The sequence below is a fragment of the Pseudochaenichthys georgianus genome, chromosome 1 (assembly GCF_902827115.2).
Source record: "Pseudochaenichthys georgianus chromosome 1, fPseGeo1.2, whole genome shotgun sequence".
Lineage (NCBI taxonomy): Eukaryota > Metazoa > Chordata > Actinopteri > Perciformes > Channichthyidae > Pseudochaenichthys > Pseudochaenichthys georgianus.
In genome coordinates, this window is record NC_047503.1 from 26,633,717 (window position 1) to 26,656,438 (window position 22,722).

Below are 22,722 nucleotides of genomic sequence, written 5' to 3' on the forward strand. Positions count from 1 at the left end.
CTCCACTGTGGGTGTGTTTCTGTATGTGTGTGTATGTGTTCCTACTAAAGCTTCTTTGCTGTAAGGAAGGAGTAGCATGTTGGAACTGTAGCAGGAAATAACAAACAAATTGATCACAGCTGTAAGCAACATCCGGCACTGTATTCATGTTGTATTGAACATCAAAGGTCATGGATTTATTCTCTTTATTCTGTTCTATTCTTTCTCCACTTCCTGTCTCTGCTCAGACGTCAGATTATTCGGGCATGGCCTCACTAGCGGGAGGACTGGACGAGATGAAGAACAGTTTGGGTAATCCAGGTGCAGGGGCGGAGTTAGGAGCCAGCGTGTCGGGTCCACAGTCCTATTCACTTGTTCCAGGTAAGAAACATATCCACCATTTAACTTCACTCATGCTCTGAAATAGACTTGTTGCTAACCAATTAAAAATGGAATAAGATATAAGTGATAAGGGTGCATTTCATATAACTACAACATCTCAGGTTCAATTTCTTCCTCAGTATCATTGTTGTTTATGGTACCACCCTTTCTCTCTTTCCCTCTGACATTTCTACCTGTCAAATAAATAAATAGTAAAAAATGTGTGAAGCATAGTCAGCAATGTCAGTTTGAAGTCAAGTGCGGTTTTATTTCACCTATGGTAAGAGACCGGAAAGTAAAAAACCCATTTTCATAACTTTAGTAAATTCTAATAAAAAACAAATGTCAACCTAACAGAACAGGCTTCATTTAGCTAATTATCAAAGATGAAAAGTCAGACATTGGGTGAGAATATACATGTGCAAGCTTCCCAAATGGCAGGCTAACACAATCTGCCTGTCCGTTCGTCTGTCTGTGATGTGATTCATTTTGTTGCCCTGATTTTGTGATCATAACTAATTATTACATATCATTTATAAATGGTATTAAATTAATCTATAGAGCACAGACCTGATAATAGCATTATATGAAAAATACCATGATTGATATTCACATACCGTCTACCTCAGCAGCTACATGGCCTGATTGAGTCCGTTTAAAGATATCAGTGCTTTGGATCTCAGGAGAGGTCAAGAGCCCAGAGGACGGAAGGAAAAGAAAGGTGGAAGGATAGAGGGAAAGTGAGAGCCCTGTCTCTTCCTCTGTCTCCATTTAGGGGCGCTGGGAGAGGCAGTGGTTAATTAAGAGTAGACCTGGGAGCACTTGGCAGAGGCTTCGACGTTCCCATCTATAATGAGGGGAATCATAGAGCTGGGAATTTGGGATATCTGGGAATGGGCTCTTTTTTTGCCCTTTGAAACCACAGAGGAATATTACCTGCTCAAGTCAAAGGAGAAAGACAGAGACACAGAAAAGAAGAGAGAGAGATAACATTTCCATTTCTGCTTATGCATGCAAACACACATTCGTATTCACACGCACACACACACCTTCTTAATATTATGCATGCATTTCCTGCCTGTCTTTTCCCTCAGAATAGAGCTCCCTCTAGGGGATCAGACGTCTGTGTGTTTGACGCAATGTTATTGCACCCTTGACGCGTTGATACTCTGGACACGCTGTAAAGCAACATTTACACACTCAATCTTCCTTTCTGAGGCTTTTCCAAATCTTTAGGGCATTTTCGTTTTAGTCTCAACCTCACCTACTCTACTCAAGTGCAAAAGGACACACTGTACACTCCCTAATCCCTCCAGGTTTGACATATGTTGTTCTGATGGCTGTTTGATGGGGAGGAGTAAGATAGGACGACAGTAAAAGAGAAAGGGAGGCAGACGATGTGTGTTCATGTAGCTGCAAGTGAGCATGGAGGAGACTTATACTTGTTAGTTGACCTCTACGGAAAAGCTTTGGAGAGCAGATACATCAACACAACTGGCATACATATGCACAAATATACTGCGTGCACAGACAGTGCACATACACACACACCTCTGAGGATCTGGCCCTGTCTGCCCCCTCTAAGTTGGGCTGTAGAGAGTCCATCTCTCCTCGCGTCCACCCTCTCCTCCCTCTCCTCCGTGCCCTGTGCACTGACCCCGAGCGGATGAGTAGCCCGTCTGCACTAATGCCTCGCTGTCGCGTCAAACACAGAGAAAAACTTTACTACACTGAGACAGGAGAGAGGAGGCGGAGAGGGACAGAGGAGGCTGTAGTAAAGAGGGGATCTGTGAGAGAGAAACAAGTATACTAAGGAGGGGAAGAGACTATATAAATCTGCTGATTTGTATTTGTACCGGTGAGGCAAGCGTATAACACATGAGATAAACCTTTTTAATAAAAGGCCATTTTAGCCACGTCTGAGCTTTTCTGTAGAGCCACCATGAAAACATCTGATGTCTCTTATACTTTTGTTAATGACAAAATATTTCCTTCAGCCGTACTAGTGTTACCGGTAAGTTAACACATTTTAACACGCTAAGGTTATGAACATGGTAACCATTAGCCTCTGGAGACAACAACCAATATTTGATGGGGTTCCGGTGAGGCAGGCGTATACCGGGCCAAGCCTTTCTATTTGTTGTGCCAATTATTATTTGCAGTCAACTTCAGACAGTCTCCTCTCCTACAAAAAAACATACAGAAATGACAAGTTAACTGCACTAGAGTTTAAGTTTTAAAATATGTGTTTAACTTTGTAAATTGAAACAAGACAAACCAAAACTGCTAACTAGGAAATGCATTCCGCATCTTTTGCTTTTCACTTTCGCCAAAGACTGCCTACATTTAGTGTAAACAGTCAATACTACACTGACTAAAAAAGAAAAGCATTACATTACTGTGACTTTAATCGTGACCGGTTCCTTAATTTGCATATATGTAGGTAACTGTTTAATAGAGATTATTGCACAACATATATTCGCACATTATGATATTTTTACCATACACTAATAATAACAGATAAATCAGCACAGCCGAATAGGTCTTGTTCTATTCCCAGTAATGGAAAGAAATTAAATCCCTGTTTAGTCTGTTGTGTTTCACACCATCTCTCCCTTCTCCTTGTCTTTTATGTTCTCCTCTCTATTTCCCAGCTCCTCCTGCTCCTCCTCTCAGTTAGTTAGCGGTGGTTAAGTGGAGGGGAAGTGAATGGGATTGATGGTGTTAGCATCTGAGCTGTTTATGATGATGATAAATGTGTGTGTGCAGGGGGCAGGGAGGAGGTGGGTGTCGATGCAGGAGTGTGTGTATGTACGTATGATGATGATGAATGGAGGGCTCCATTTTCACGCACTCCCAATGTCTACTGCGTGCAAACATAAAGAAATGATTCGGGCCGACACACTGTCATGTAGTCTAATGCAGTTATATATCCTATCCACCAGGTGACAGACAGAGGAAGGAGGGGGGGATGGTGGTAACGAGAGAAGGGGGAGTTGGTAAATTAATAGATGTCAGCGGATAGAAAACGAGGAAAAAAGAAACAAAAGAAAGAGGGACATCCAAAATGTGCTTCTGCATTATAATTTCAGTAAAGGTCCTGTATGAAACCAAATAGTATTTAAACTGTTCACACTTTTCCTAGCATAACAGGTATAGCAAGTATAATGAATACTTATTACATTGTTGATTACACCTGTGCTATATCTGCTAAAACATCAGTGTGAAGTGAACATGGCTAAATGATGATGTCTCAGTAAAAGTATTATTTATATATTACATTAATGCATGTTTTTAACTTATTTTCTAAAGTCAATTAATTAATTTAAATTTTGATTAAAAGATTACCACTTTAGTTTTAGTATAAATATAATTCAGATATAAAAATCAGCTCATGTAAAATGTTTCGTTTCTAGATCGATGAATCCATTATTCAATTAGCTGATTGACTGTAGACAAGCAAACATCTGAATAAGAAATGTAAACTTTAAAGCAAGTGTCAGAGCTCCTCCTAGTTTCTTACATTTAATGATAAAAAAGGTGACTGAATTTGGGTTTTAAGACGTTGGTTCATACAAGACCAAACATCTGAAGACATAGTTTTGGACTGGTATCAGTGAATGTACTGAATATATTGGTTTATGGCAGGTTTAATATAGGACACTAAAAGTTAGGAACTAGCAGAAATAATAGAGCTACAAGCTACAAATATATGTATGTGTTTGATTACAGGTCGAGACTTAGCCAGCACCACTCTGCCAGGCTACCCTCCTCATGTTCCTCCCACTGGACAGGGCAGCTACTCCACCCCCTCCCTAACTGGCATGGTACCAGGTGAGTGCCACGAAACGCACACTACACATACAGTTTCAATGTTCCCGTGTCTCGCTACCAAAAGTTACATTTATTCTGTCATTTCTTGCAACCCATCACTTAGCAGATCTTTAACTAAATACATATCTGTTTGAATTCCCGATGTATGTGTGTGTACCTTTAGGAGGTGTACTTAGCTTAGCCACTTCCTCCTTCTTGTCTGTCTACACCATGGCTGACAGTGCTCCCAGGGGGTGGCGTGTGTGTGTGTGTGTGTGTGTGTGTGTGTGTGTGTGTGTGTGTGTGTGTGTGTGTGTGTGTGTGTGTGTGTGTGTGTGTGTGTGTGTGTGTGTGTGTGTGTGTGTGTGTGTGTGTGTGTGTGTGTGTGTGTGTGTGTGTGTGTGTGTTTCTGAGCGTATGTGTGTATGTGTGTTTGCGTGGGTGTGTCTCTCTGTGTATCATTAGAAAGCAGCCACAGTAGCACAGCTGTCCCTCCTCAACATTAGTAATTTGTTTTTAATGAGAATCACCAGTGACCCACGACTAATTCATTCATTCCCTTCCACTCCGCCTTCTACGCTGCTTTTGTGTTTCAATCCTGGATTGCCATTCTTCTTCTGTCTCTTTCTCTCCTCCTCTCTCTTTTCTCTCTCTCTCTTTCTCAAAGTGCATTGCAGTGGTGGTCAAGGTTTAGTATACTGAAGATAATAAAACGGTAAAACACAAAGCAACAGAGGCAGTGAGACAAAGTCAAAATTATGTTGTTTACAAGTTCTTGTCTCAGTGTATTCCCAATCATTCACTGTAACAAACACACACACACACACACACACACACACACACACACACACACACACACACACACACACACACACACACACACACACACACACACACACACACACACACACACACACACACACACACAAGCACACAAACACACACACACACACTCTCTCAGCGGACATGTAGGAACAGCACGTCTAAAGATGGGTAACCCTGTCGCCCTGTCCCCCTGCGCTCACCCCGTCCTGTCCTCAGGTTTGACAGCATATTTGTGTGTGTGTGTTGGGGTTGGTGTATGTTTATGTGTGATGGCATGCGATTGTTTGCGAGCTTGTGTGTTTTTGTTCCAACAATGTGTGTGTGTGAGTGTGTACGTGTGTGTGCGACCTTGACACTAAGCTACACGAGGGAGACCCTTGAGCGTCCTCACCCTTCCTTCCACTACCCCCCCTTTTCCTAAACAACCTGACACGTTGCCGTCACAACGGTGATGACAAGGGGAAGATGTTCGCACCCACGGATGCCATGGAGACCGCATCCCGACCCCACCTGACAGACGCAGCTAAACATCCACACACATAAGCACACACACAAACAGTCTCAACATCTAAATTCTTCTCAGTGAATATTGGAAGCTGCCTGAATCCTTGAGCTGACTGGAGTGAGTGGAAGAGATAATCTCTCAACTTTGCTTCTCCAGCTTCGCCTTTTTTTATCTCAGCACTTCTCAGGCAAATGATCCTCCTTTTTGTCCGCTCTGTCTAATATCATACCTTCATTAAGCAAGCAACTCTGTTCTGCTGTTCTTCTTCTCCCTCTCTGTCTCTCTCTCTCTCTCCCTGCAGCAGGGGGGCTGACACTCAGAGGGGGTGTAGAGGAGCAGCGAGGCAGAACCGACAGAACGAGAGGGAGAGGGTTAGAGGGAGGGGGCATCAGGGTCTGTGACTGTCAGCTATGGGAGAGGGATCCCCCGGGAGCAGTGAAGGTTCAGGAGAAGAGAAAGAAAGAGCAAAAGAGTGGGGAAAAATAAAGCAAGTCAGCAGAGAGATGTGTAAAAAAAAATAGAGGAGAAGAAATGGGGAGGAATGTTGTTTTGATGTGAAGGGTGACGGGTGGGCTGTAGTCTGGTGGGCCAGAGGACGAGAGAGAGAAATAAAGAGAAAGGGGTGAAGGGAAGACAAGAGGAAGAGTAGACCCCAGACAGTAAGTAGTAAATGAGGGAGAAAAGCTATGCTATCATCCACAAAACGAGATCTCCTGTTCAGCTCCTCAACCAGTCTGCAAATCATTCTGATTCTGACGCCTGGTTAAAGCTTCATTATAAGCAAAAATCCTCAAACTACATGACACATTTGCCATTACCATTTGTCATTAAAATAACAACTGCTGCTGTCATTTCATTCACCCAAGTATCCCAGATATGATACGGCGTTTAGTACAGTTATGTTCAATAGATATAAGGTGTTGAGAGCATTCACTTATACTAAAATATTTTAATGAGGTTGTCAAACTAACAAGCACTTAAATACAGCTGGATCGGGTAACGCAAAATATAAGTCAAAGGCTCAGAAAAATTCAAATTTAAAGATTAAAACCAACAAAGGTTTAGCATTCGATTTCACAAGGGAAAAGTACAAAAACAAGATCATCCTCCTTATTCTTTGTTGTGTTTAAACATGCTCTATTTCTTGTTTATGTTTTTTTCAGGGGGAGATTTTTCTGGCAGTCCATACTCCCATCCCCAGTATTCCACATACAACGAATCGTGGAGATTTCCTAACCCCAGCTTATTAGGTAGGTGTTTCTCATATCTCTGCACCCAGTTCTACCAACCAGAAATAGATCAATAATTGTATCAATGAATTTCATTTCCTTCTACCTCACATCACAGTTCCATCCTCTCTAATACTCCCTTGTAATATGCCGTATCTTTCATGCTCCACTAATTTTTTTCAAGACATTACATTTCTTTCTGTATTGTATCGTACAGTACAATTCATCATAGACATACTAATGGTTCTGTGAAAAGATGATTTAAAAGACTGGCAATTTGGGTTGTGAATGGATCTGAATAAAAATGGAAGACAGCGAGAGAGAAAGAGATCAGACCATACTGCCACGAGCACTGTGCCAGACTACAATGAGCAGGCAATATTGCTTATAGACTAAAATTAAATAATCCTTTGGAAGGTAATGTTACGTCAGTCTTAAACACACATTTTCAGACAACCCATGCAGGTCTGACAGCAAAATCCAGCACTCGCAATATAGAAAAATGTGTTTCTGTTAAACGATTAAAACTTCAATGTGCTTTCTGCTTTAGCATTAGAAGTGGGTGATATGACGATATATAACAGAACAGATTTAGCCATATACATCTATGGAGATATGAGGCCATTGTGGATTAAAGACCAACAAGCAGCACTGCTTTATGTGTTACTGTATTGATTTGTATGATTGTTACATAAAAGCAATGAAATGGGTCTGTCAGGTGTCAAATATACTGGATTTGCCCAAAATAACAAAATACAATTTTAACCATTTATGAATTCTTTTTTTTATCATATATATCAATAATGTGATATAAATGTACATATTCTTCCACCTAATGCCAAAAACCATGGATCTATATAGCCTTCAAAAACCGTAATTGCAAATGTTATAATGACATCTTGAAACTGCATCTGTGTTTAAGAGGGACAATTAACCCAGAGGCAAAATCAGTCAGTGTCAAAGTCATTATCTAGGGAGCCATTTTAGAGGTCACGTTTAAAGGTGAAGCGGTCAGCGGCTGGCCGTGTAAAGGTCAATAGGTGAGAAGGTTGAGTGCTGTGCTGACCTATGTCCCCCGCTTATTTCTGTCCCCAGTGTTTCAGCAGGATTACGGGTCTCTCCTGGGAACGGAAATCGGCTGCTCCTCCAGTCTCTTCACCAGCCAGGCTGGACAGATGCAAGGTAGGAGGAGAAAGAGAGAAAGCTAGTCAACATATGCAACGTGTGACGATTCATGAGTCTGTGCAGAGGTGCAATGGTGAGGTGCATAGAAAGGGAAAAGTTCCCTGTAAGGAAAATATCACTCGTCACCGGCTTGAGCTTCAATATCAGGATACATGTATTTATTATCCTTGCAAGAATGGATGTAGTCATCACATACAGAGCATATGGACAGGTACAACTAGTTCCTGAACAGTGTCCTTCACATGCTTACATACAAGAGAGGCTGTTACACAGTCACAAGATGCAGAAATACCGGTTCAAAGCAGTATAGAATGTTTTGTTTAGATTACCTAAGGCCCACGTCAGAAATGATCATCATGTTTGTCATATGTCTATCTCCATAGAGGCTGATTCATGATGTTAATCGTTGTCACATAGCTATCACATGCCTAAAACAGTGTGTCCTGATGCTTTTCTAGGTAATCATACATCCTGTTACGTACACAGCTACGTAGGGCCTTTGTTATCATGTGCTATTCTGATATTGGAAGAGCACATTCAGAATCTTCCCAACATTTAGCATGAATACGAGGACAACACGCACATTAGGATGCACTGAAAATGTTTGGGATTGATGGCAGGGAAGCTGTGAAACTGAGGGGAGGTTTAGAGAAGAGGTTACAAATAACAGAAAGGGGAGTTCTTTTGTTGTTGTTTTTTAAGGTAAAAGGGTAGAAAGGGCGTCTGAAGTCTTGGCTGAGACTAAATAGTTTGTCAGACCGGCTTAATGCCTCACTTCCCAGAAGAGCCTCCTGAGATTACCTGGACTGTGGACAGACATAACCTGTCAACACACAGCTGGGCTGATTGATGGAAGTGACAGAGACAGGTGTGTGTGTGTGTGTGTGTGTGTGTGTGTGTGTGTGTGTGTGTGTGTGTGTGTGTGTGTGTGTGTGTGTGTGTGTGTGTGTGTGTGTGTGTGTGTGTGTGTGTGTGTGTGTGTGTGTGTGTGTGTGTGTGTGTGTGTGTGTGTGTGTGTGTGTGTGTGTGTGTGTGTGTGTGTGTGTGTGTGTGTGTGTGTGTGTGTGTGTGTGTGAAAAGGTGTGCATGTGTGGGTTTCTATATGGCTTTGGGGTTACAGTATTGAATTGACCTCTTCCCTGAGGAGAGAATAGACTCAAGGGATCAGCAGTAGTAGAGCTGTACTCAGTGTGTCAGCTTAGACTGTCACTTAGATAGTGTACGTGTGTACGTGGGTGTGAAAGAGAAGAGTGAACATGTGAGACCAAAAGAAGAGTGTCAGAAAGTAGACCGAGTCCATTTTATTTGTTGTACATGACAAGTATACTCATTTTGTCATTAGCTTCATCTGCATGTCATCTCTAACCTGCCTTTCAATACTGACATTAAAAGTTAAACACATCTTAACAGAAAATTAAACCTGCTCATTCCAGATTTAAAATACATTTCATCAAAGAAAAGTAGTCAACGGATATAAAAGACATATTAGAAGTTGGGATTCTTTTTTTGTCATTTTAACCATCATTTATAAAGGTACAATTGAAGATTGAAAGTTAACTGCAGAAGTCGTGAGAAACACAAATAGGAGCACGAGAATCGTACAAATTCAAATGTTGCACACTTGGAAACAAAATTGACTTCCAGGCGGGAATAGTTTTAAAATACAATTTTGTATTGCTTTTCATTCAGGAAATTAAAAAACACACGCACACCAAGGTAAACTGTCGGCTAGGGCCAAAGAATGAAACGCTCAATAAACATTTAAACTAAAATTTAACAAACTAAAGGGTCATACAAACAGGTGAAGCGCCCGTTCCAAACATTTCTTAATTTAACGCGAACAACTCCGATAAAAGGCTAAAAATATGTACTACTGAAAGTCTGTTACTCTTACACGTTCAAACATCTCTGTAACAAATATCACCACTTCTGCTCACCTAGAAACACATGCATATCACAGCAATGCATCTGCATACTGTCTGTGAGGTCTAATGAATGACTCCTCAAGTGCAGTCGGATTCTCTAAACAAGTACCGCAGTCTCTTCTCCTAAATCCTTTTGAATTCTCCTATCCACTATCCCTTAACCCCGTGACGTTAGAGGGCAAGGAATAGACGATAGGGTTAGAATTTAGGAGCTGATTTTTGGATTATCCGACCGCAGCCCTCCTGTCCCCACCTGAGGTCCCGTGTCTCACCTGAAGGACCCCTGAGCTGCCCTTAGTGCCTGTGTGAGCTTTACTAATTGTATTTTTTAATTCGACACATGACATTTATCACAAGATTACCGATTCATCAGATACATCAAAATACTTGAATGCCCCCCAAAAAATTACACATGTTAATTAACGTTTCCGTGTCCATTATTATGTCCAACATTAAAGGGGGTCCCTATATTAACCATATTAATTTGTAAAGTAATGTTCTTTCAGCTCTAAGAAGCATCAGCATCGTTTAACGATCGTTTATTTTTTGCTATTCCACGTGTTTATGTTTTAGATGAACTCACACCACCTTGTTTCCAGATATCATGCTGTTTTCAGCAAAGACCTCTGATAAACCACTGTATGTTACCTGCTCAAACCTACAGCAGAAAAGCAAAGTTAGAGACAAGCGTATGAACATAGCAGGCACATTACTGGTTAAAAAACAAAATATCCAGATGTTATCCCCAGGACTTAGTGGAGAGCTTAAAGGGACTAGTGTACTATTATTCGTCAGGTGGTAGGTTAGTGTAGGCATTCACCATAACAACCTTTTAAGGTTATAATATGTCAGTGTGATTAGAGCCTGTTATGCTTCCCCCAAAATTGTAATAATGCCGTTTTTAAAGAACCTGGTTAAACTGTTGGCTCAGCTGTAGCCACGTCACCACCACCCGTTAAGCACAATATCATTACCAATAGAAATAGGGCCATAAATGAAAGAAACAGAACAGAAGTTTCAATAAACTGGACTCATCAAAATATATTATGGTGGATCTAATTTAAAAGAAATTGCATAAATGATTTGTTTCTGTGTTTCTTTTCAGGGTCTCCGTACTACTACAGTACATCACGGGGGGCGGGGCCTGCTGCCACTGCAGCAGCCTCCGCCTACGACCGCCACTGACCCCACCAACTATGAGAAGAGGAGGTTGAAGAGAAGAGGAAGAGGAGGGACGAGAGGACGGATAGCACCAGCACTGCACAGTTCAATCCTGTCTACGCATGGACGACAATGAGAATGAAGATTTCAAATTTCTGACGTCAGTGAATTTAGAATTTTCTTTGATTGACACGTAAGCCAACAAACGCACTGCTGGGGAGCAAAACAGACATTCTTTATTGGTAATACATTACCATGAGAACACATGGATGGCAGTGTCAATAACTGATGGAGATAGGACTGGTCAAAAGCAAGTGAATCTCCCGTAAAATATCAAGGCTTGGCATCCCAATCATCTACAAATCCAAGGAGTCAGTGGACAAAGTGTGCAACATTGACTGAAACTGTATTGTGATCTTCTGGGTAAAATGTGATTTCAGGATGAGAATATTTCCAAGGAACTGATTTGAGTTGATTAGAGTCTTTTTAAGCCCCGACATCAATCAATCAATCAATTTTCTATGCCATTTTATGGTGAAGTAAAGACAATCCAATTCACATAACTTGACCAAAATCACCCATATCATTATCATTCTAGTCTCTTTACTGTACATTCAACACATTTCCTTTGGGATCACAATGCTTGATGGATGGGATACCATCATTCCCAATGGCAGTGTTCAGCTTCACAATTGAGTGTTCGCGAAGCACCGGCCCTTCAGTTACTGTTGCAATACCTGTCAAGCTTTCCCTTCTGCAGAACGAAGTAGCCACAAAACAGCATTCCTAGCCTGCAGTCATATAGACTGAGCAAATATGTCCTTTAGATCAACCAATCATCACCTTGACCCTTCAGAGGATCTCTACAGCTCCATGCACACTGCTTCAACATGTGTAGAAATCCAAAGCTTGACAGGCTTCCCATGTCTAGTTGTGGTTGCTAAGCTCTGATTGGATATTTGCTGATTGGGGGTTAGCTTTAGCAAATGCTAAGTCCCAGGGGTTGTAGCCAGATCCCAATGTATCACAGAACATCTAACATCAGTACTTCCGTTCAAACTTTCCCAGTAACTGACCAACAGGCCTTTCAGTAAAAGCACAGCCTAAAATCTGAGCCCTCTGCTGTAAAATAACAACTGTACATGTTCACATCAGACCAAAATCATACCCACCAGGGAGCGTTATTGTACAGGAAGGTGCTATCCTACCTCCCCGGCCAAGATTTAGTCCTGAACAAGAGCTATTTATAATGGGAGGAGACACAGAGTAATATATTAAGAAGTTTTCTGCGCTGCACTCCGTGATGAGAGTGAATGCCTGTAATGATTTATAATTATGTTTCACGCTGTTGTGCTAGAATAGTGATGATGATGATGATGATGATGACGATGATGATGATGCAGTGAAATGTGAAATCTTAATAACTTTCAATATGAAAAAAAGTATTGTTTATAAATATGAACCGATTGCGATTTTCTTGTTTATAGTTTGTTGCCTGGTATCAGTTGACACAGGTGCCATTGAATAAGATGCCATTTGTATCTGCTTCCTGATTATTGATGTGAAGAGACAGGAAGCAGTGGCACCCTCTCTTTCTCTCTCTCTCACTCTCTTTCTATTTCTCTCTTTAAACTCCCCAAAGATGGGCCCCCACTAGTGGATCGGCTGACTAACTACAAAAGCACAAAGAGACTCAATCATCATTTAAAGGCGACATTTTACTTTTTTGACTTCCCTTTAGAACCATTAAGTAATTCTTCGTCTTCTACTGCCCCTTTTGAGTGCTTGTCCTTGTGCTGTTTTATTGTTTCTATAAAAGCATTGCGTTCGTGAAAACACAAGTGAAACTTTTATTTTTGTTTGTCTCCTACATCAGTTCTGCGCTGTGACAATGTATGACACCAGGGTCGAGGCCTTACCCATCATGTACAGACAGAAGGACACAGTTGCCCAGCCCTCAGTGCTGATCTGATATCAGTGTATTATATGTGTGAGGGCCCACAGTGTTGATCTTGTGAAAGGGCAATATCTTCCTAAACCTGTACGTAGCTTCCTGTCTCATTTATGTTCATTCAAACTTGTACAGCAATCAGTGATTAGGAAGATAAGTCACAATGTCAATAGCAGTTTCAACTTTTCACAATTTAGATTTTAGTGATAAAACTTTCTTTATGATAAAAAAAAAACTAAGAGGTGTATGGTGTCGTTTTAGCCATTGTCTGCAAGTGTTTACATATCTTTTGTTTGTTTTGGTTCTGTGTGGCTGGCTGTAGCGCTTCATTGCTACTGTGTAGTTTTACTAGCCAACCGAGTGAAGGCACCAAATCTGCAGCGTGAGACATACAATTTAGCTAAATGAAAAATACCTATAAACACTGAACAAAGCTGTTTCTCCATCTATGTTGTTACTGGGTTTTGAACATTGTGATAGTGGATCCTTTTACATTTGTGAACCTTAAAAGTTGTGTATCCACAACTCTAAAGCAGATTCTTATGAAGGCTCGCCTGCTGTGCTGCCAGCGTGCATCGCAGCAGGAGCCTCTCCTTATTTCTGTTGTTCTCTCTTGATCTTTCTGAGGCATTATTGAACCTGAACCACACCAGCTGAAAACAAGGACAGTGCCTTTAGTTTTATATGTCAACTCCCCCCCGACTGACCACGCATCACTTAAACAAGATTGATGGTCCCTCCCTGCATCTCCTTAAATAAAAGTCTGCGCATACATGGCCAATTTTATATAAAGCCTTTCACGAATAAATAACAGCCAGTTATTCAAACTCTGGTTACCAATAGTAACATTGCAGCTCTGCTAAGGAGATAGCCCTTATCCAGCATCATTTCAGTCAGAGATTCATAAAAATGGTTATGAAAGTCAACATTCCTGTAAGGAGGGTTAATGTATTTAGCCATACAACTGTTTCATTGATTCCCATGAAATTGTGTTAAACATTCATGTTCCTCAGAGGATGAACCCTTATTATCCTCTAGTGACACCAGCAGGTCCAGAGTTTTTAATAGTATCAGCTACATTATGGATTGGCACATTTTAAACAGAAACTCCTGATTCCAAGAAAATGTACTAATGTACTTTGGTTATGCACTAACTTAGTGCTACAACGAGGTTGGCTTGTGGTTTTCAGTGAAGGTTTTTCAATACTTTAGTTTATGCTTGTATGATGGGAAACATGGCATACAATTTACCTGTTAGAATTGTGTTTGTGAACATGTTTACATTAAAATCAATGCTTTCTGTCACTAAATACAGTCACAAAGCTGCGAGCATAGCTTTACACATTTGTTGTTTTAACCCAATAGCCGTCTGATATGATTTTCTTTCTAACATCAGTTACTAACAAGATTGTTTTACCATTCCCTGAGTTAATGTTCTGACAATCCTCCCATAACACATTTTCTAACCAAATCTCTGACTGACTGACTATTCAAGCAGGATCAAGATGTGTTGTAAACCGCCCCTCAGTAGGACCAACTGTGTTGACAAGAATAAAAAAAGGCACAAATAATGTATTTATAAGCCACGTAAGCTACAGACATGTTACAACTCCGTTCATCATTATCATTTTTTTCATCAAAAAGAGCATCTTACAATTGAATGACACCCGTTTACCACAGAGACACACACACACACACACACACACACACACACACACACACACACACACACACACACACACACACACACACACACACACACACACACACACACACACACACACACACACACACACACACATTACTGTAAACATGAAGAAGTATTGATTGAAAGTCGTTCTCCTTGAGGAGGTGATTCCAGTCGTGCCTCCTGTGTCCCCTTGCGAGGCGCTTCGACACGAAACAGCCAGATTCGTAGCCAAGAATACAGCCATACGTTAACAGGATTATTTGTTAACTATGCATCTCAAAGTGACACAGCTTGCCTTGCCATTGCTTTGACCTAATTGGTTCACATGGGGAGAGAATGAGTTCTCATTGGCCCACAGTTGTTTCGATTGGCAGCCATGACATTGACTGCAGCGATCAGGGGGGACTGTCATTGTGGGTGGTACTGTAGGAAGCATGGCAGGCAGAGGCCACACACACACACACACACACACACACACACACACACACACACACACACACACACACACACACACACACACACACGCTACTACACATAAATATAAGTACAGACACACTCTCTCCCTCCCTTTGTCCTTTGCGGAGTGATCGCCCCCCCTTCCATGCCCCTGTGTTCCCCAGGGGAGGCCAAACCTGCTGTGCCATCAGAAGCTCATCCCATCTTTTTTCTCCCCCTCCCTCAGCCCTAATCTCATCAAATATCATGCACTCGTCCCCCCTCTCATCTCCCCTCCTGTAGCACTGCCACACCACCAGGATTAGGAATATTAAAACTATTCTGTTGATTACGGGCCTGTGACCTTCCTCAAAAAGTCCTCCCTTCTTTCTTCAGACAGCCCTATTAATCCCTTTTTTTCCTCTCCTATTCTTACTTCTCTTTGACCATTCAGACGTGATGCTCCCTGTCCTGTCAGAAATTCTGCATAGGAATGAAGCAGGTTGTTTGTGCCAAAGCGAGCTCGTTTCAATAGCAATATTGCTGCCGGTCTATTCGACCAACATTTTTCTGTGGGATTGCATCTCATATTATGTTTTCTCTTCATGTATCTGTAAAGCATTTAAGACTAAAAGCAACACTAGTTTCAGATCAAACAAAGACATTTCATTTCCAGCTTTGCTACAATTTAATGTGCATGAAAATGCATTTGCATCCTGAATTGTTATCCCAACTCCCAATCAAATAGGAAACAGAAATAAATGCAAATTAGTTTTTTTCTTTATTATGATTTCTCACCGAGTGCGCACCGCCTGACTGTATCTCAATATGAATCCATGAAGATGACTACTGCCTTCCGTAAAACCTGAGGGGATTTCAGCATCACATCTTGACAGCAATTAGTGGCACAATCTGTTTCATGCTTGCTGATATAACTAGGCCTTGGACAGATCTCATACTGAAGTGTTACAATATTCTCTACATCTTAATATTATTCAACTGTGGAAGAGGAGAACATATACAGGACTCAGCCTACAAATATCCACTGTGCTTTTTAAGCAGATGTTTCAATCAAAAAAAAAAAGATAACGTGATTTTTCACCTTACTGTGGCCTTTTGTGTAACAATCTGGAGTTTGTTTTGTGTTCATGGCTTCCTATCTGGGGTGTTAAAGAGATATTTATATCCGTAACGTTTTGGTAAAAAATAAAGAAGAATAAACAAAAGACATCAAACTGCAAAGACAAATTAGGTTTCAACAATACAGCTTGCTCAATTCTTTTAAATCAAACAAAACAAAAAGAAAACATATCTGTAACATTCACCAAAGCCTGTGATGCCTGTTTTAAATAATAGATTCTTGTACAAAAAACATATAAAATAGCAGAAAAGAGTTACAGATACAAACACAAAATGAAGATAAGAATTGCCTTCAGATATTCCAGAGGGGAGGATTTAAAAAAAAAAGTAAAATAAATGCTTCTTTAAGAAAATGTGTATGTTTTTTATTCAATTTTCTAGTAGTTGCAAACAAAACTTGGTGTTTTTTCTCTTTGTGTGTTGTGTGTTGTCTTAATATTTGAATGTATTTTACTGCAGTGCGAATTTGCCAAAGATATCATATCACTTGATTTCTCTCCTTCATTCTTTTTGTTTAGTTCTTTGTTACTGAATTGTGACCAATTTTGCTCAGAAAACTGGAAATAAATGGTGAATTTGATATTTTTCATATTTCTATTGTTAATATTATTGTTATTTTATTTCTTGGGTTTAAGTTTACTGTAAATTGCAGTTTGCTTGATGCATCTCTTCATACTCAGTGTACCTGTCCATCTGTCCACCTGAGTGACTGTTGTTGGTGAATTATTCCATTTATGTACCTGTAATGTGAAGCTAAGAAGTAATTATTTGTAAATATTTGCCATAATTTTATTGGTCCTTCAGAATAAAAAATAATTTTTTGGAAGTGAAATGTTCCGTGTCAAATACATTTGCTGCAAATGTATACGTTTTTGGTGAAAGTCAACATGTATACAAACAGTACACAGACACACAGTGTATTGCTGGAAAAAAGCCACATTCCTCAACACCCAGCATCAGCCTGGATAATCGGAGACTTCCAGAGCAGGATGCTAGTTGTGTTTCGCTGTGACCCTGCTGCGCAGCTTTCATCCTGGGGAGACAGATCTCATCTTATGGCATCTATCTGATGGGGAGAGGGGGAGGACGAAGCTAAACCCCCTCCTTCTCCTCACCCCAACACTCTGAGTGAATGGAGAGTCCCACTGCTGCAGTCTTGGCTGCTGGCCGAGTCCAGGATGGGTTTGTGTGTGTGCGTGAGTGAGTGAGTGAGTGAGTGAGTGAGTGAGTGAGTGAGTGAGTGAGTGAGTGAGTGAGTGAGTGAGTGAGTGAGTGTGTGTGTGTGTGTGTGTGTGTGTGTGTGTGTGTGTGTGTGTGTGTGTGTGTGTGTGTGTGTGTGTGTGTGTGTGTGTGTGTGTGTGTGTGTGTGTGTGTGTGCGTGTGTGCGTGGAAAGGAGGAGGAGGAAGGGGGTGATAATAGGACACAAGCCACGACATGGCGACAACACGCCACACACACAGAAAACAGCACAAACCCAGCTTGAGACACAGGCCGAGCTGTCTGCAGCTTGGGTGCCTGCCCAGGACACCAGAATGGCACAGTGTGATGTTGTGTGTGTGTGTGTGTGTGTGTGTGTGTGTGTGTGTGTGTGTGTGTGTGTGTGTGTGTGTGTGTGTGTGTGTGTGTGTGTGTGTTGTGTGTGTGTGTGTGTGTGTGTGTGTGTGTGTGTGTGTGTGTGTGTGTGTGTGTGTGTGTGTGTGTGTGTGTGTGTGTGTGTGTGCGTGTGTGTGCATGTGTGTGTGAGTTTAAGCTCATTCTGCTTCCTTGCAGCGCTATAAGCTATAAGGTTGAGTTATAAATGCATCATACGGGAAAGCATGAACACTTTCAACAATCATTGTTTGATTAGTTTTTTTGCAGCAATCACGGCTTCATTATCCCTTTTGTTGGGCCTGGGGCTAACATAATCTGCAGGCTCTAGTGGACCCTTCCACACACGTTTCCCCATCCAAATCTTTGTCCCAAAAGCTAATAAATTGTCCTATGCTGAAAAACACCAATTCCACAAGTTTGAAGTATCTTGGTTTGATTAAAAAAAAAATCAAAAGGTGTTGTATCAACTTTGGATATCAAAGTCACATTGCTGGGAAGTACGAAACAGCTGTCTGAAAAATACTTGGGGTCATGGAGTTTAAAAGGTATTATTCAGTCCATGGTGTTTAGCAAGATGCTTTTGAGTTGAAATATGGGAATTAGGGTTTTTGGAGCTCAGGATATCGTGACCACTACTGCTTTCGTTTTTACCTTGTCTTTTTCGAATCAGTCTCTTACAATATCAACTAAAAAGGCCCTTTATTTAAACATTCTTCCCCTACACTGATGAGGCATCCAAAACAAATTACTAGTTGCACTGCTGTAGTTTTAAAAGCTATGCTTGTAGACTTCTGGAATTTGTCCAAACATTTACTGTGAGTTACAATGTTTGTATCTAGGTGCAGAGCTCACGTCTGATCTGTCAGATCAATGTCTGCCTGAGAAATAATGGTTCAGCAGTGTTCAATTAGTTAGAAAGCAGTGTGACTCCCTCTGCCCTCCTCAATCTCCTTCTATTTCTCCAGATTACATAACATCACTAGGCATTGACATCTTCTTCCTCTCCTCCCTCTCCCCTCCTCTTCCTCTTCTGGCTTCCTATACAAGAGCAGGAGACAGACAACAGTGGTACTTATGGAGGCCAAGAAGTCATGCAAATTAACGTCAGTCAGCATTAGTATTTTTTGGCCCTCCAGAGCCCCTGCAGGGAGGAGGTGTGGGGCCAACTGAGCATAATTGGGCCTCAGCTGATTAGTGAAGAGGGGTTCATAAAGGAGAGAGGGGTGGGGGAGATGCTGAAGAGATATTAGGAGTGAGAGAGCAGGGCCTTTAAATCAAACAGAAGGAGGAGAAAGAGAGAAGCTGACACAACAGAGAAAAAGGATAGCGCGGAGTGTGCTTATATACGTGTTGCATATTCATGACTGCTGCTGTGTTTGCATTCCCACTCTCTGCCATCTTTGCTCTGTTTCTGCTTTATACTGTTAACTGAGAGTGCATTTGTCCTGCATTAATACCATGTTATGTGTTTCGTATTAATTTAAAATGGATTACTCCGTTTATAGGGTCTAATTACATAGATTTTTTCATAATTCCTATTAAGTTATGATAACATTTTACTCACCAAGCATATAGAGATTTGGGGATGTTGGAACATTCACTTAAAAGAAGGGCACTTTCTCTGACATGTTGTTGTTTAATATTGAATAATCCATTACTTGCACAATAATATCCTGCATTCTATTTGTGATTGAAAAGTTGTATTTCCACATGTATATTTTCCACATCCACGTATATATATATATATATTAGGGCTGTCAGTCGATTAAAATATTTAATCGCGATTAAAGGGAAATGGAAACACTTTTCAAACTGCTTTCCATGCGACAATATTCCCATTAGGAAATGTATTTATCTAGTCTATTTCCAATGTAAACGATCGAGATACGCAAATTAATTTTTTGAAATACGTGCCTAATGACCATGGGCGCTTCCATTGCTCCGGGACTTTCCCAGTGACGTCACTGAGTGGGTACGGCTTCCTGGGCCAAAGCTCAATAACAAACAACATGGCGTGCAATGCACCAGTAGTTTACATTACAAGAAAACGGTCATCGTCAGGAGTTTAATGTATTGCCCCAGGCTGCACAAATGGATTTTATACGAAGAAGGAAGAAGTACATTTCCATAGGCTGCCACTAACGGATGAGAAGCTGCTCAAAGCATGGGTTATTTCCATGAAACGGTCCGCCGCTGAATCAGTACGCACCTGTGTGCAGCGAACACTTTAAAAATGACGATTATGTCCACAAAATGAGGTTTGATGAGTCTGGATGCCTGGTTCAATACAAAACATCGGATTTGAAGCCAGGATCTGTTCCCACAATATTCGATTTCTCAACGTATGCAGTCGGGAACACCGACCGTGTTCAATGGATGGTATTGCAGGACCCAGAGCGCACGGAGCACAGAGCGGACAGCAGATAACGGAATTGCAGTTGTATTGCTTATAGATTATCAGAACATTTCAAAGGGGACACGGCCCCATTGGATATTAATCTATGGATTAACTACATCATCGTTTTTATCGTTGTAATGCCATTGAAGACCAGTTTGGACCAGACAATGAGGAAGGTAAGCCGTTAGCCTAGCGCATGTTAGTACCTAGTGCCACTTGTTTTGATGTACGTTTTTGTTGATAACCTCGCGAGTTTGTATCTTTCAGTGTTGAGGTGGGCACCGTTAGATTCTGTGTCTTTACGATCATAAACAATGTGCAGCGAGGATAAGTAATAAGGGAGCTAGGAGTGATTTTCGGTGCGGTAATAGGTTAGCATTTTTCGCTCGGGGCTAATTCAGAGGCTCACTGTTAGCATTGTGTGTTTTTATTTTTATTTGTATTTATTTTTTTGACATTTTCCGATGGCATCACCACACAATTGTTACATGTACACCAATCTGTGTTGTCCATTCGTCCCGGATTTTGAGCAACATCTTCTTCCTCTGAGACCGAGTCGGTACTGCAACTGGTGGTCCCACTCAGCGAGTTCAGAACCGTCGGTACTTTCGGCGGATTCCGGATCGTATGCCTCTCTATTCGACCGAATCGGTTCATAAGCATAGTCCATGGGATGCCTGGTAACTGTAGATGCTTCCACATCAATGTCATCTCCCGACGAATAGTCAAATTCATCGTTCAAAACGTCCATCTCATTGCAAAATTCCTCCATCGCTGCCATATCTGCTACGTTGTGTTGACTTCCGGTATGGATACCCGGAGCGAAGACCCATCCAGTGACGTCACCATTTGGGACTCCCCTAATGGCGGCGGTCTGGTCCCGGAATTCCCCACCCGGCCGGCGGATAATTAATTTTCTTTTGGCGAGTAATATCATATACAATAAATATTACGATCAATATCCATTGTAAAATGAATAAACTACCGGAATATTATAGCTGTAATTGGTGTTTCCTTTCCCCTTTAATCGCATGATTGTCCATAGTTAATCGCGATTAATCGCAAATGAATCGCACATTTTTTATCTGTTCTAAATGTACCTTAGAGGAATATTTTTCAAGTTTTTAATACACTTATCAACATATGAGTGGACAAATATGCTTTATGCTAATGTTTATTATCATTTGAACAATGACAAATATTCTCATGAATATTAAACACAACAACCTCTGAACATTACAAATATTCGCCTCAATTCAACCTGGAACCTCTCTCATACAATACAAATGGGGGGGGGGGGGTGTGTTTGTGTGTGTGTGTGTGTGTGTGTGTGTGTGTGTGTGTGTGTGTGTGTGTGTGTGTGTGTGTGTGTGTGTGTGTGTGTGTGTGTGTGTGTGTGTGTGTGTGTGTGTGTGTGTGTGTGTGTGTGTGTGTGTGTGTGTGTGTGTGTGTTGGATCGTTGGAGCTATGTGCAACTCAAGGCATATGCTCGAACGGGAGCTGCCTGGACGCTGCAATCATGAGTGTGCTGACTTCTCCTACAATGTCCCACTGTCTGGCTTCCTGCATAAAGTCAAGTGCTCGGTGCAGTTGTGGCGAAATGTAGCTCCTCTGTTTTCATTTAAACAGCTCCTTATATCCGTTAGCGCAGCTAGCTAGCACCAGATGCTAACAACAACAACAATGCACGTAAGGTCTCTCTCTCGCTCGCTCGGGCCACACATACACACACCCTCCCGGTCCTCCCGATGGCCAGTCAGTGCCTGCCGGTGAGCGTGGAAGTGTGGTCTGCCACAAGCGGGCGGCAGGAGCGGGGCTGTCAGCAGATGGTATTTTAAACTCGATGCGCTCTGAAACTACGGGGCGGCCGAGGAAAAAAAATACACATGCGTTATTAACGCGTTATTAACGCGTTATTAACGCGTTATTAACGCGTTAACTTGACAGCCCTAATTATAATATATGATATGATAATTACATTTTAGTTTTATTCATTTCTTATTTCATAGTTTCTCATTATTATTATTTTTATCGCTCATCTTATTTTTGATTTTATTAATATGTGTGAATCTGTGCTGTCCTGTTTTTCACTCTCACCCTGTTGCCGTTTGAACTACTGAATTTCTCCACGGGATTAACAAAGGTCCATCTTATCTTATCTTAATGTATAAGTTCATTTACTTCAATCTACTGTACTGTGTAAAAACACCCCAACAATATTACAAGAAATATACTGCATAAAGCACACTATATACTTTATTTGATCTAAAATATTGATGTTTTTTCATTATAGTAGCTTGTGAAAACCATACAGTAACAAATAAGTGATTAAATGCTACAGTATTCAGTCCTGCCAATCCCACGTCTTATTCCGTTGGAGCTCCCGCCGTCACCTATCTCGCCGGGGGTCCTGCCAACTCCTGGTCCTCTTCCATGGGGGATCCTCCCGAAGCCTGTCCCACCGGCTCCGGTTCCTGTCCGGCCGACACCGGGTCCTGCCCGGCCTCCGGA

At 41.4% G+C, this 22,722-nt stretch overlaps 1 protein-coding gene across 4 annotated transcripts in view; it reads left to right on the top strand.

Moving 5' to 3' along the window:
• pax5 (paired box 5) overlaps window positions 1-17,045 on the top strand; it is a 54,650-nt gene extending 37,605 nt beyond the window's left edge. For all 4 annotated transcript variants that reach the window (XM_034080909.2, XM_034080925.2, XM_034080918.2 and 1 more), the window contains exons 7-11: window positions 228-360; window positions 4,093-4,194; window positions 6,667-6,753; window positions 7,828-7,914; window positions 10,948-17,045. In XM_034080909.2, the coding sequence (XP_033936800.1) occupies window positions 228-360; window positions 4,093-4,194; window positions 6,667-6,753; window positions 7,828-7,914; window positions 10,948-11,027 (489 nt within the window). In that variant the 3' untranslated portion in view covers window positions 11,028-17,045. The remainder of the gene's footprint in view (window positions 1-227; window positions 361-4,092; window positions 4,195-6,666; window positions 6,754-7,827; window positions 7,915-10,947) is intronic.
• The last annotated feature ends 5,677 nt before the right edge of the window (window positions 17,046-22,722 follow it).